At 37.1% G+C, this 15607-nt stretch overlaps 1 protein-coding gene across 1 annotated transcript in view; it reads left to right on the top strand.

Annotated features, from left to right (window-relative positions):
- The window catches only part of megf10.S (multiple EGF like domains 10 S homeolog), a 93098-nt gene that overhangs the window by 8017 nt on the left and 69474 nt on the right, over positions 1-15607 (top strand). Inside the window, exons 2-4 of the mRNA XM_041580417.1 lie at positions 11730-11860; positions 14579-14680; positions 14969-15069. Of these exons, the coding sequence (XP_041436351.1) occupies positions 11748-11860; positions 14579-14680; positions 14969-15069 (316 nt within the window). The 5' untranslated portion in view covers positions 11730-11747. The remainder of the gene's footprint in view (positions 1-11729; positions 11861-14578; positions 14681-14968; positions 15070-15607) is intronic.

Genomic DNA, 15607 nt, shown 5'->3' with positions numbered 1-15607 from the left:
CATTCTTCCCAAATCTTCAGCTAACCAGCATTCAAGCTGATCCCAACTTGCCACTACTCGTATAGGATCTCAGCACTGTAAGACAGTGGTTCTATAATTCGGAGCAGGGCGGCATCTGCATGGAGTCCGTATGTTCTTTCCATGTGGGCATGGGTTTCCTCCTGGTGCTAATGTTTCTGCCAACACTCAAAAAACATACCGGCAGGTTAATTGGTTTCTAATGAAACTGACCTCAGTGTGTTTGTGCACCTGATGTGGGGAAATTAAATTGTATGCTCCACAGGAGCAGGGACTGAGATCTTTTTATAAACTGCATGATACATTGGTATGCTTTAAGGAAGGATATTCTAAAGGTAAAAACATACAAACACAAAATTACTATGTATGGTATTGTTATAAAAAAAACAGACCTGAACTGGTATATATGCACCAACTATTGACTGATGATTATACTGTAAGCAGTTGCCAGTCACAAGGCAGCCAGTGGTACTGTTGGTGCAACAATGTTGGGCATGGACATACATTTTAAAGGAAAGCTAGATCCCCCAAACAATGTTTATATATATATTGCATAATACAGTATATGTATAATGTGTTGCATAAAGCAGCTCATATGTAGAACCCTGCTTTATGTAAATAAACCATTTTCATAATCATATACTTTTTTTTAGTAGTATGTGCCATTGGGTGCCATTGTTCTGGCAGAAGCTTCTCAAAGAAAAAGTGCATAAAAAAAAAGCACACCATTTTTTCACTGCGATGCCTGGTGATGTTTGGCAAAATTTTCTGCCAATTTTTACACTACATAATAAATCTGTCCTTAGGTAAAGAGAGGAGCAGACACAAGTCAGCCCTGTGTCCACACCCACAGCTGCTCATTAACTTACGCATCTAAATGACGTGCAATTTATATGATGGGTAGGGGGCAAGATGCCTACATGCCTTCCTCTGCTCACCCCTCATAGATACAGCACTAACGAACACAGGCACTGCTGTATTCATGGGGGCAGCTGCAGGTCTATTTGCTCCATTTTGTAAAGACCAGTGGCAATTTATTTATCATGTGGGGCAAAGTGAAAAAACACATATTTTGCCCTCTCTTTGTATCCTCTCTTCAATTTCATATATGACCCTTTATGCATCAAAATAGGTGCAACTGGCAAATCAATACACAAGTAGAGAGGAACACAAGCACTATGCAGGGAGGCAATTTGATTGGAGACAGCTTTGAACATTCTAGTACCTGGAGCTTTGTCTATCAAACATAAATGTACCCTCTTGTTCCCATTTGAGAGAACTGAAAAAAGAATGGGGTGTTATGAGACACATCTTTGTTTTTGTAAACAGGATAGCAGGATACATGGTTACAGGCATTATAAAAGAATACATGTAGGAAGCATTCTGCCAGGACTAGTGTCAGACATGTTTAGGCTTCCTTAATATGAATCTTCAGTTTGGTACATTTTTGATACATTAACTAATTCCCAAATACCACTGCGTTTATTCGAACAGCTTTCGCTCATCCTTCAGCATTAGCATTTTAATGGGATATTGGTTCACATACATTAACCTATTTAGCATACATGTCATCATACTGTCTTTCATAATTAATTTTGAATTGTCTGCTTTTTGTTCAAGGTTAATTTGCTTTAAATTATTTCACATGTCCCTTAATGCTTTGGTATTTGCTGACGTCAATACGGTTCTGATACCTTCCAGTGCATTTAGCACTATGGCTTAAGTGCATTCGTTTCCAGAGAGTAGCAAAAAGGTTAAGTGACAAGATCATATTTTAACAAGAGTAGCCTTTTTTCAGGAATATAATTTTTGCCTCTGTCAGTTATTCAGACGTCCTTATGTTTGAAAGGAGCAAGCAAGTGCTCATGTTAGACCAACTACAGTATTGTTATCCATTTCTTGAAAACAGCTTGTTACTGAGCGGTGCCAGATAGTGTGGCAGGAGACAGTTCCCTCTATTCATGGCATGATGCAAATGATTCTTGGGAAATCTCCGCGGGAGATGAATGTTCATTAGGCCTCTGAGTACAATTATTGCTGCAGTGGATTTTAATTATCCGTATAATTATATTCTTGTGTCTGCCCCAACCTCTTGTAAAAAAACTGTTAGCACCGGTTTCTGAATCCAGCAGCTACTTTAAAGATTCCCACTTCTGAGCATGAAGTGCATCTCATTTGCTCTAGATGAAATGCCTAAAAAGACCCTGCTCTCCTGGCTTAGAATGGGCTCTGCATGCAGTCATTTGCATACGAGTTTATTTGGGGACTTGCTCATAGAGAGTTTAGAAGTGGAAGCAGCTAAAAGCAGGTGTTCAAAGATGTTTTAAATATAAACATGCTGGTTTTCCTTCAGACTTGCCTATCATTTAGTCAAATTAACACTGCTTATATGATATTTAAAATATATTTGTGCTTCCTTTTCCTGTTTCAACAATATTGCATGCTTTTAAAGCAATGTGTAAATGGAACAAACATCTCAAAATGTGATTCCAATTTGGAGTTTGATATGATGTACAACATACGGACCATTGCCAGTCTATCTATGGCTAAATCAACTCACGCCTAAATCAACGCACCTCATTTACTTTTCAGCAGGTGTTCCTACCTTACTGGTTACAGCAGATATGAATTCACATAAAAACAGCCCTGAGCCTGCTAAAGTGACTTCTTGCACACAACACATTGTATGTAGATTTAGATTTAGTGCTGCCCTGTAAACATCTGCTACCCTGTTCACTGTTATTGGTTCTAGCCACAGACATATTTACTAAAGAGGCTATTAGTGATAATAGCATTTAGTTATCAGCAGGAAAATCCGTTTGTTTGTTCCATATTATATGGCAACACATTTATGTGAACAATAAAGAATGGTATTGTATGTATATGCTACAATTACATTAATGATCATTCCTTCCATAAGTATTGAGTGGTGTAAATATTGGGGCAGCTGAACCCAACCTTACCCATCGCATTACCTGCAATCCCCTGTTCCTGCACTACATTTACATTGCTTTTGCTGGCATGGGAATTGTAGGGACACGCGGCTTTGCGGGTGTGGGTGGTTATAGTTACGCCCCTGTAGGCACTTGTTGCTTATACATTAACTCCACAGAACCAAATTTTTGAGTAATGGGTCAAATTTCCTCCTTCAACCCCCTCCCTAAACTGCAATCAGAATGTTATAGTGTAGCGCCTCTCTACCTGAGCTTCTGACCTCATGGGATATAATCACATCCAAAACAAAGGAGGCAGAGATTTTATTTTGAGTTCACTCTGATGAATGAAATTCTTTAAATCAGGGCTGTCCAACTGGAGGCCGCATGTCGGATGTGGCCCTCCAAAGGATTTTTATAATCCTGAGTCTGCACTGAGGCTCCATAGACTTCCCTATATCACATTATCATTTCAGTTTAATCTGGCTCTCTAAAATGCTTTATGATACATGTAATAAATTGGACAGCACTGGTATAATCAATAGTCTGCAGTAGAATGAAGAAGCAAGGGTAAAGGTGGTGGTGGTAAGGGGTCTGTAAAAGAGCAGTTTTAAGGGAAAATTGATGTCCATAATAGGCTATTTCAATTGTATTGAAATAGGCTATATCAATTGTACCAATAATTTATTACACAAGGGATTAAGCAACTTCAATTGAGTGTACGAGGATACCAGCAGTCCCCTAGAAGTGAATGGGTGGGAGTCACCGCCCCTGGGGAATGAGAGGGAATACTGAATACTTCTTCTGGAAAGACAGAGCAGGTATAGAATCACAGGACTGTATTTCAGTATTGGTGGGAGGGTGGAGCTAGGTGGATTGAGTGAATATTTCTTAGAGCCAAAAGCTGTTAACCAAAGTGTTATTGCTGTTGACTTTCTCAGAAGCTGGAAAAATATAAAATATGTGTATTATACAATAATATGACTTGCTTAACAAGGATTCTTCATCCTGGGGCCTTTCACCTAAGGATTAGGGCCACATCTCAGCACCTTGTTACATCATTTAGCAGTTGATTCTAATCAGATTTCAGAATCTAGACCAAGAGTATTTAGGACAACAATTAACAACATTGTGAAACCAAATATTACATATCTACATGGGCTTTTATTTGAAATGACTTCAAGCATGCAATTTTTTTTAAACCCACTACAATGTCAGGTGTTAGAAATGACCAGTATCGCCATGTATGCACAATTATTAATGAGCAACCAAGCACAATAGACCTTTGCTGCTAATTTCATCCACACCATATGTAGATGACCCACGGAAAGACTTTCAGAAAACAGAAACGCTGTTGTGTTCAATGGGAACAGTTGCTTAGATCCAGCAGAGGCAGCTGTTAACACGGCTTGTTAGGAAACACAAGGAAACTTGATCATTTAATCTCAGTGTTTTTCTTTCAGGTTGGAAAAGGCAACTGTACTTTACAGCTAACTGACAAATACTCATTTTAAGGAGAGCTGGCACTAATATAAAAGTTTCTGAAATGTGTAATTCAAAACTCAGTCTTATTTTCTAAGACTGAGCGAGAAGCGTAGTGCAAATATTGGTGCAATCCATCATGGTTCTTTTCATTACAATGCAGAATTTTTTCCCAGTATGTCAACATCAATATGCCTACAAATACACACATTTTGTGGCAACCACAGTGGGCAAAAAAGAAATGTGGCTTCCTCACTATATTTTTATGTGTCCTTAAAAACTGAACTTTTCATTATAACGTAGACGTAATACAATGTAACAATAACAATTAAATGGTAGCCTTACAGAGGAATAGTTTTGGCTGCTAGGGTCAGTGACCCCCTTTAGAAAGCTGGAAGAAAGCAGAAGGTAAATAATTCAACAACATGAAGACCAACGGAAGAGAATTAGGGCATTTTATGTACCCCTTTAATTGGTGGACTCTCTCATTTTTCAGTGTGTGAGAGACTTGCTTTGTTATGGACAGATCAGAAAATGGCAAGACATGAGTTCATTTCTTATGCTTCTGATCCTCCGTGGCCATAAAAGATTTTACATCTGTTCTGTTTTGTACTGTGTGTAATGTGCTCTGCATATTTATTGTAGGTTTGTAGGCTTTAATTTCCTTTGACTAAGATTAAAGCTGGCAGCTTAAGTATGGACTCATTTCAGACTCATTTTCCCAAACAACTCTCCATGAGCTAACTTATTCATTATTTTGTTTCAAAAAGTTTCCTAAGTTAAGAGGAACAAGTTGCCCCAATGTTGGTTGGTAAGAACCAAAAGCTACAGAAATGCAAACGTTTTGCCAAGTCTCTATAAAGCAGTTTGGTGGCTCTTTTGAAGCTAGCATTGCTTTCAGTATTTCTTTTTGTTTGAATCAGTTGCCCTTCTTAAAAACAGCAGATATACAAGTTGGGTTTATGACATGGAGTTCACGTGCCTATACTCAATTGATAAGGCTCTAAAAAACATAAGAGGAAAATACAAGCTAGACAAATGCACATACATTAGGTATTATGTTTTTGTATGTTGTTCTTTTGACTGTTGACTTAAAGGATAATTGATGTTTTTAATGTTTCAGCCTCCCATAGCAGGTTTCTATCACACGCATATTGTAAACCAGGCCTTGTAAGTGATACCAGTGGTTACCCTAAAATCCGAAAAGCTCTAAAATAAAAAGGCTCCATATAAAGTGATGTTTTATATATACAATTCCTACTATATCACCTACATTTCTATAAAGCTGTCTATGAATGGTGTTAACACTGAAATGTCTATTAGACATATGGCATTGCAACTAATTTTAAGGTAGCCATAGCTCCAGGATCCCTCAGCAGAATGTGTCAATAGACCAACTGACATGGATGATTTACATCCCAATTGCATCTGATTCATTTCAAGGCACAACTGCAGTTTTATGTGTTTCAAAATTAGTAAGAAGCATGGGAAATGCACACCCTAAGAAAATAAGTGAGGTGCCAATCCACTGGAATCAGCCCAAAAACTATGCCAAATCCATTGAGCAAAAAACAAAAAACAAAAAAAACCAAAAAAAAACCAAGGGATTGCACACTCTTCATCAGGGGAAAAATGTGCACTTTTTGTGGTTGAAATGGTTGGGCTTTTTTTATGATGTGATTATTTAATAAAGATTTTTAATTTTGGAGTTTGCAATCCCTTGTTTTTTTTGCTTATGTGTTTCAAAAGACTGAATGCAATTGTGCTAAGTGGGAAAAAACACATAATAACTTGCTCCTAAAACTGCATATTGCCCACTGCACTTGTGATAGTAAATAGGAATTTTTCCACCTCTTGATTGGCAATTGGTAAGACAGTGTCGGACTGGAATGTCCAGGTCCACTGGGGTTGCCACTTCAAGGGCCCATCTGCAACCCAACTTGACACCCTGACCAAATAATTATATAACACTATGGGGTATGGGATTCGATATCCGGAAACCCATTATCCAGAAAGCTCCAAATTATAGAAAGGCTGTCCCCCCATTGACTCCATTTTACCCAAATAAGCCAAATGTTTAATGATTATTTCCTTTTTCTCTACAAGAATAAAAAAGTACCTTTTACTTGATCCAAACTAAGATATAATTAATTTTTATTGGAGGCAGAACCAGCCTATTCGGTTTATTAAGGGTTTTTTTAGATTTACGGACTAAACTCACAATCCACAGTATCTTCAAATTAAAATTGGTGTCTCTCCCATTAACTCAGGGATCCCCAACCTTTTGAGCCCGTGAGCAACATTCAGAAGTAAAAGGAGTTGGGGAGCAACACTAGCATGAAAAATGTTCCTGGGGTGCCAAATAAGTGCGTGATTGGCCATTTTGTAGCCCCTATGTGGATTGTCGACCTACAGTGAGTCTCTGTTTGGCAGTGCACCTGGTTTTTATACAACCAAAACTTGCTTCCATGCCTGGAATTCAAAAATAAGCTCCTACTTTGAGGCCACTGGGAGCAACATCCAAGAGGTTGGAGAGCAACATGTTGCTCACGAGCTACTGGTTGGGGATCACTGCATTAACTTATACAGAACCTCAACAGGTCTGACATGGCGGATTTTCGAATTCTGGCTTTTTGCAGCATCGGTATAATAAAACTCTAAAAATTCTAGGTTTTTTTTTCACAAAAAGTTCCAGATTTTGCCCCAAAAAGTCCAACTAGATAAATTAGAGGTATAGTAATTAACCCCCTTAATGTTTACATGACTTTATAGTAGACTTAAGGTATGAAGATCCAAATTATGTAAACATCCATTATCTGGAACCTGTATAATAACTAAGTTGTATCCAAATATATACTATTCAACACTATATAAGCCTTAAAGTAAGGGTTTTCACTAACTAACTATTGCTTTGGCCTGTTGATACCTTTATTTGATCCCATGCTCGCTTTGTAGAATATGATCATGCTTAGTACATAGTAATTCTAGAGAATATGTTTTCAGTAATGTAGGAGTAATTATAGCATGGAGATAAATATATTATATGTATATATATATATATATATATATATATATATATATATATATATATATATATATATATATATATATATATATATATATAGATATATATAGATATATATATATAGATATATATATAGAGATATATATATATATATATATATATAGATATAGATATATATATATATATATATATATATATATATATATATATATGAAAAAATGGAGCACTCACGGTCCTCTTAGCAGGACTGAAAGGTTGACAAGAAATATTTTTTTTCTTAAGACCCATTAGTGCTCCATGTTTTCATGCAGATATTCATTTCTCTTGGATGCATTTGGACCATTTCTCCCAATATTATGAATGCGCTGCAATAATTATATACATATATTTATACATAATTGACAGGGTGGCACACCACTTTCTTACAGTTTTGCGAGGAGCAGGATTTTAGCAGGTGATGAGTCTCATAAACTACTTAATTACTATTTACAGTTTACATTTACTGTCATTTTTTGAGGTCCATGATATAAACCACATATTATTCTTGACAATGACTGCTCCGCCTTAGAACTCCTGAAACTGAAATTAAATTAGTTGCTCATCTGTAAAATGTGAATGCCCTTTACATAGTAATATCTTTACCAGATTAGCCTTCTTTCCACCTAGCCAAGCAAATTAAATCTCAATCAGATTCAATTAACTTTATAGGCATTGCCTTTCAGTACTGTGTAGGTCAAGTGGCTAAACTCCATAGTAAGTAAGTAGAGTATGTTTGCATCATGGCTGATGCACTGCTCCATTTTATATTGGGCTATATATATCACAACAGACTGATAGAAAATAAAATGTTTTTGTTTATGATTAAGGGGTTGTTCACTTTGAGTTAACCTTTAGTATTATGTAGAGAGTGATATTCTGAGACAATTTGCAATTGGTTTTCATTTTTTATTATTTGTGTTTTTTTTTTAAATCATTTAGCTTTTTATTCAGCAGCTTTCTAGTTTGAAATTTGTGCAATCTGGTTGCTATGGTACAAATTATCCTAGCAAACATGCAATGTTTTGAAAAAAAGACTGGGATATCACTAGGAAAGGGCCTGAATAGAAAGATGAGCAATTAAACGTAACAATAACAATAAATCTGTAGCATTATAGAGCATTTGTTTTTAGATTTGAAAGCTGGAAAGAGTCAAAAGAAGATGGCAAATAACTGAAACCCTTTACAAAATAAATAATGACAATCAATTGAAAAGTTACTTAGAACTGGCCATTCTATAACATACTAAAAAATAACCTAAAGGTGAACCACCCCTTTAAAGCTGAACAGAATAAATTTTCATGAGATGCTTGTTTAGCAATATAGCGGCCAATTACAAGTCATTGCTCATAATAATTTGACACCTGTTCTGAACACCATATACCATACCATACACTATTATTAATTATTATGTATATCAGTAATTTACAGGAAGTATTACCGTATATACTCGAGTATAAGCCGATCCGAGTATAAGCCGAGGTACCTAATTTTACCTACGAAAACTGGGAAAACTTATTGACTCTAGTATAAGCCTAGACACAACTACAGCCCTGTCTCCCAGCAGCGCACCTTCCGCCAAAGAGACTCCCCCAGCGATCGACCGGACTTCTTTGCAAAGTTGATGGTGACAGAGAATTGTGCAGAGAGTGCTGTGTGTCATAAAACCATCACTGATCTTTCGTATAACCAACAGATGGCGCTGTGTGATATTGCCATCACTGTTAATCCTTTATTCAACCAACAGATGGCGCTGTGTGATATTGCAGTTACTGTTATACTTTGATATAACCAACAGATGGCGCTGTGTGATATTGCAGTCACTGTTATTCTTTGATACAACCAACAGATGGTGCTGTGTGATATTGCAGTTACTGTTATTCTTTGATATAACCCAACAGATGGCGCTGTGTGATATTGCAGTCACTGTTATTCTTTGATATAACCAACAGATGGCGCTGTGTGATATTGCAGTCACTGTTATTCTTTGATACAACCAACAGATGGCGCTGTGTGATATTGCAGTCACTGTTATTCTTTGATACAACCAACAGATGGCACTGTGTGATATTGCAGTCACTGTTATTCTTTGATATAACCAACAGAGAGTGCTGTGTGATATTGCAGTCACTGTTATTCTTTGATACAACCAACAGATGGCGCTGTGTGATATTGCAGTTACTGTTATTCTTTGATATAACCAACAGATGGCGCTGTGTGATATTGCAGTCACTGTTATTCTTTGATACAACCAACAGATGGCGCTGTGTGATATTGCAGTCACTGTTATTCTTTCATATAACCAACAGAGGGCGCACTGTTATTCTTTCATAAAACCAACAGAGGGCATTGTGGGATATTGCAGTCTCTCCCCAAGTGAACTGTTGGTATAGGAATGATTAAAAGTGACTGCAATCTCAGCTACTGCCCGCTGACTCGAGTATAAGCCGAGGTAGACTTTTTCAGCACATTTTGGATGCTGAAAAACTCGGCTTATACTCGAGTATATACGGTAATCACATAAACCCCTTTGCTAAATACCCAATTATTATGTTATGTACACTAATCAGTGTTATGCTCCATTCATGTCTAATGATATACACGTATGGGACTTGTTATCCAGAATGCTCGGGACCTGGGGCTTTCTGGATAATGGATCTTTTGCTTTAGCTATGATGGATCTTGATACCTTAAGTCTACTAGAAAATCAAGAAAACATTAAATAAACCCAATAGGCTGGTTTTGCTTCTAATAAGGTTTAATTATATCTTATTTTAGATCAAGTACAATATACTGTTTTATTATCACAGAGAAAAAGGAAATATGGATAAAATGGAGTCTATTGGACACAGCCTTTCCATAATTCTGAGTTTTCTGGATTATGGGTTTCAGGATAACGGATCTCATACCTGTAATAATAATAAAAATATCCAGGAGTAAATGCAAAACAAACCTTTCACTCCAATTGAAAACCTGCTCCTATGAGAGCACTTGTCCCATCCGTCAATGTTCAGTTGATAAAGAGAATGTTTGTTATGGCTGAGACAGACGTCCTCTCCCATCAGTCACAACTAACGGTCAAAATGCTTTATTCATATCAGATGAAGATCCTTACTTGAAATTTTATATCTGCATATTTTTTACTGGGAAAAGTGATTCAAATAAAACACTTAAAAACTCCAGGACGCAGAGGGCCAATAGCCTCCTCTGGATCATACAACACTTTGTAGAAAGTAACAGTGGATAGGTCTTTGTTTTATTGTATTCTTTTAAATAATGTTCAAGTGTCTTAATCGTGTTGATTAAAGAACCTTGTCAATACTGCAAAACAGGGATCAGTCAATTATACCCAATCCATAGATGGGATCCTCTTTTACAGTGAGCTTCGAGGTGTTTTTTTATTTTGTACTGTTTTAATTAATTAGTTCTGCACACCCACCCATGAGCAAGGCACTAGACGCACAGAGAGACAACTGACTACTCAATGTATCAGGATTTCTGATATACAGTATGTAAATAAGTTCTTGTGCTGTTCAGGGAAAGGGGCAGAAGAAGAAGAGCCAAGATGGCTTATGCCTCCAATTTCAGAAACCAATACACTTCAGGGATGTCCAACATGTGGCCCTGCAGCTGTTTTTGAACAATAACCTCAAGTACCGGCCTTATAGAAATGTAGTGTTGGTGGGGAACAGAGATGTGTAGCTCAAAGCTGGAGCCCTGCATCCTGATGAAAATTGTACTTTTTCGATTAAGGATTGATCTAAATCTGGGGGTCTATCATGGCATATAAAACATCTCTGATGTTCCATGAAACTAGCTATGATTTTTGGGTGGGGAACAGTGACACTTCCCACTAGCTAAAGCAATAGATGAGGTTTGTATGGCATCAAGGTGACACTTCCCACTAGCTAAAGCAATAGATGAGGTTTGTATGGCATCAAGGGGTAATAGGCATTAAAATAAGTTTGTTTTACCTGCCATTTATAGTTGTGCTAGTGATATCGAGCCAAAATCTGTGCTTACACACAGCTATAGACATTTAGTTTGTTTGCAGAATACACGCTAGGTCATATCATAGAAGGGTAACCTCCTGCATAAAACATAATGGAAAATACCTGGATGTTGAGCTTGCTCTGCTGGTATCCCATTGGGTTACTAATGCTAAAATCTGCAATGTAGATTATCATGTCTCTATTTTTATTTGTTGGTATTTAAAGAAATATTGTATTTTTTAGGAGTTTCATTCTGAAAAGATGGTTCATTCATTCATATGCTCTTGGGTCTTCCCACTGATTCTCTTCCAATGGCTTGGAACTACGTTATCACTGAATCTTGAGGATCCCAATGTGTGCAGCCATTGGGAAAGGTAAGATGTCCAACAGTTTTCTGTGCCTGCAACCTTACACTTCCATTATTACTTTGCCTGTCAGTATCCACTGAAAGATCAACACCGCGGTGTATCTTCATGCTACCATATCTTTTTTCCAATCATACCCATACTACTTGTGTAAAGAAATATGCAGACCCTTCTGTATTTTCTGCAACCCCTTTGGTGCATTCAACTGAATGTAAGACTTTAGAAAAGGCTGGAGGCATTAGAAAAGGCACATGTGTTATTTTTTAACTCTCTAATTCTATTCTGTGGTTCACACATACAGTACAATTATTTTGATGAATCTTTACTTGAAAAGCTCTTCCTAGTTATAAACCCAGACGTCAAGACATACCATGACTTCTCTTGCTAGTTTCCATCTGTTTCTCTTTTTCCCACAAGATAATTTGTATGAAAACTTTTGTAAATAAAAGCATGTGTCTCAATATGGTTCACACATAATTTGCTTTTTCTCATGGCTTCCAAGTAGTTACACCTCCATTTATTCTGTTTTCCTGCTATTATTAGTGTACTGAAAACAGGCAGCGGGAACAAGGCATTACAAAATACTTTCTCAACATAATTTCTTTAAATTAAAGAGTATAAAGGAACTGTCATCTTAAATTATAGTAGTCCTTACATTTCCTTACAGTCCCAGCCTATAAACAATTACATTATCATGTACTAAAAAGGGGTAAAATCCAAAGGAAAAAACAATTCCTTGTCTTTTTAAAGTGTTTATGAGGGCCCATCTAAAACATTCAATCCAGTCTTGGTCTCCAATATACAATGAGGACATTATGCATACCTCCCAACATTTTGGAAATAGAAAGAGGGACAAAAAGATTTGCCACGTGGAGCAGGTTATGAAAGTTTAAACACATTTTTGTAGTTTTTATGTGTTATTACAGTTTTTGCCCTTTAAGCTTCAAGTCACAGTTTCCCTTAGAGACCTGCTTGTCTTAAATTGTTATAAGTGTTTCTTTAATTATCTTAAATTGTTACAAAGGTATCATAGGTTCCAAGGTATACGTGCACCTGCCACATAATCTTGGCTCTCTGCCAAAAGCCAATTAAGTTTTAGAAACTTTGTAAGAGAAAGTCGGGACATTGCAATAACAATCCAGGACTGCGGGTTGAACGGTAAAAATTGGGACTGTCCCGCAAACAACGGGACAGTTGGGCGGTATGCATTATGTAACAAGAATGCAAAGCTACAATCAACAATCTACTATAAAATAAAAGGCAATGTAGGAATTAGGAAATGGGTTGGCCAAGTTTTGTTTGTTTACAGTGGAGAAGACCAAAGGTGGTCACAATAAAAGGGGTAGGCTCCCCAAATGCATAAAATTGCAAAAAAGAGGAATTTAATGATGAAATTACCTGTACACTGACTTTTAGTCAATCCTTGTAATCCTTATAAATTTTATAATTATTTATAAATGAGTAATTATGCTTACAATTCTGCCATGAAATAAAAATATCTCATTATCAAGGTCACTGACACCAGCAGCAAAAAAGACTTGACTATGCGGCTACATTTTCTTTTATAACTTAAAATCTTAAAATGAGTGGCAGGCTCTCTGCTAAACGCGTGTAAAATTGTTTGCTGTTTTTGGTATCAATCACTATATATATTCTGATATGTGAATAGCCGCTTAATTAGGCACTGAAAATCAGTGTACAAATATGCTTTCCTTGTTAGTGCCCTTAAAATAAACTGGCAGCCAAATAAATCTAAACAGCTCAACCGAAAGTGATGGTGACCCGGGTGCATGTACCCCGGATCTGATCTGATGTTTTTAACAATATTGGAATAAAATGTACCTTTTAATCTACAAGGATGAATTTGAACATTGATGCAGGCTCTCTGCTACTCAAATATATCAGTAGAAGGAGGTAGATGTTCTCCCCCCAGTGTCAGGGGGCCTATCGGCTCCCAGCGGAGGAGTCAGGACCAAGGAGGAAGCCTTTTAGGGGCAAAGTTCAGGTTCAAGGTACAGACTAGGGTTAAGGCAGGTTCTGAGTCAAAGTCCAGTCAAAGATTCAATGGCAGGCAGAATGGCAGGGCTCAAAGTCCAGGATAAACAACAATAAAGCACCCAGGAACACTATTTAACTGATCCTATAATTGGGCAGCGTCTAGGTGGCAAGGGTGCCATTTTATTACGAATTTGGCGCCATTGGTGATGTCACCGCGTCAGCATCAATGCGTCGGCGTCCATACCGACGTCGTCGCACTGACGTCATTGCACCAGTGCCACTACCCACGTGGCCGCTATGGGCGCCACCATTTTGGGAGTGACGCCGGAGGGGAAGGATGCACCGCCTGGAGCTCTGACACCCAGCCACTAATGTAAATGTGTTCTTTATACATAGTTAGGTAACGCCAGACCTCCGAAGCTTTACAATTCAAAAACAATATCACTCTGGAGAACCATGTAAATCAGCAAGTAATAATTTTATTGTGAAATGCCCAACATGTTTCGGATCAAAAGATCCTTTATCAGGGAAAATTGTTGCTCTCTTTTATATATATATATATATATATAAAATACACAAAAGCCATGAATATCTTGTAAATTATATCCTTATAAACGGCTCTTAGTGATGTCATCCGTTATAAACGGATAAGCACAAAATAATTGCCGACATCACAGATATATTTTTGTGGTGTTTTTATATTGACAGAAGATTTGTTTTGTTTTTCAGCTATTCTGTTACTGTTCAGGAATCCTATGCACATCCATACGACCAGGTTTATTACACCAGCTGCACCGACATATTGAACTGGTTCAAGTGCACACGGCACAGGTAAGTCCTTATTACCTGTTGGTCAGGTTGCATGAATATATAATATATATATATATATATATATATATATATATATATATATATATATATATATATATATATATATACACTGAGGTACATCCTTTTAATGAAAGCTAGAAATCATAGAAGAGCTTATATACAATGTAAAAAGCTGTAGCTTATTTCAACCATATAATTTATAGTGTAAGTACTACATTACCAAGGTTGGGGTTGTTATATACATTTTAACAGGTACATTGTAAGACATGGCATGCTTTTACCCCACAGAATAAGTTATCGCACTGCATATAGAAGGGGAGAGAAAACAATGTACAGGCGCAAGTCCCAGTGCTGTCCTGGATTTTATGAAAGCAAAGAGATGTGTGTTCGTAAGTAATCTGCTTTTTTTCTGATCTTATAAAATATTATAAACTATATTATATATTATCTCAGTTATATTAATTGAGAAGGATCTTGGTGTTTTTGTGGATAACAAGTTGTCTAATTCTGAGCAGTGTCATTCTGTGGCTACTAAAGCAAATAAAGTTCTGTCTTGCATAAAAAAGGGCATTAACTCAAGGGATGAAAACATAATTATGCCTCTTTATAGGTCCCTGGTGAGGCCTCATCTGGAGTATGCAGTGCAGTTTTGGACTCCAGTCCTTAAGAGGGATATAAATGAGCTGGAGAGAGTGCAGAGACTAAGTGCAACTAAATTGGTTAGAGGGATGGAAGACTTAAATTATGAGGGTAGACTGTCATGGTTGGGGTTGTTTTCTCTGGAAAAAGACACTTGAGAGGGGACATGATTACACTTTACAAGTACATTAGAGGACATTATAGACAAATGGCAGGGGACCTTTTTACCCATAAAGTGGATCACTGTACCAGAGGCCACCCCTTTAGACTAGAGGAAAAGAACTTTCA

Source organism: Xenopus laevis, chromosome 1S (genome assembly GCF_017654675.1).
Source record: "Xenopus laevis strain J_2021 chromosome 1S, Xenopus_laevis_v10.1, whole genome shotgun sequence".
NCBI classification, from domain to species: Eukaryota; Metazoa; Chordata; class Amphibia; order Anura; family Pipidae; genus Xenopus; species Xenopus laevis.
Note: the sequence above shows the minus strand (reverse complement) of the source record. Positions and strands in the feature narration are given on the sequence as shown.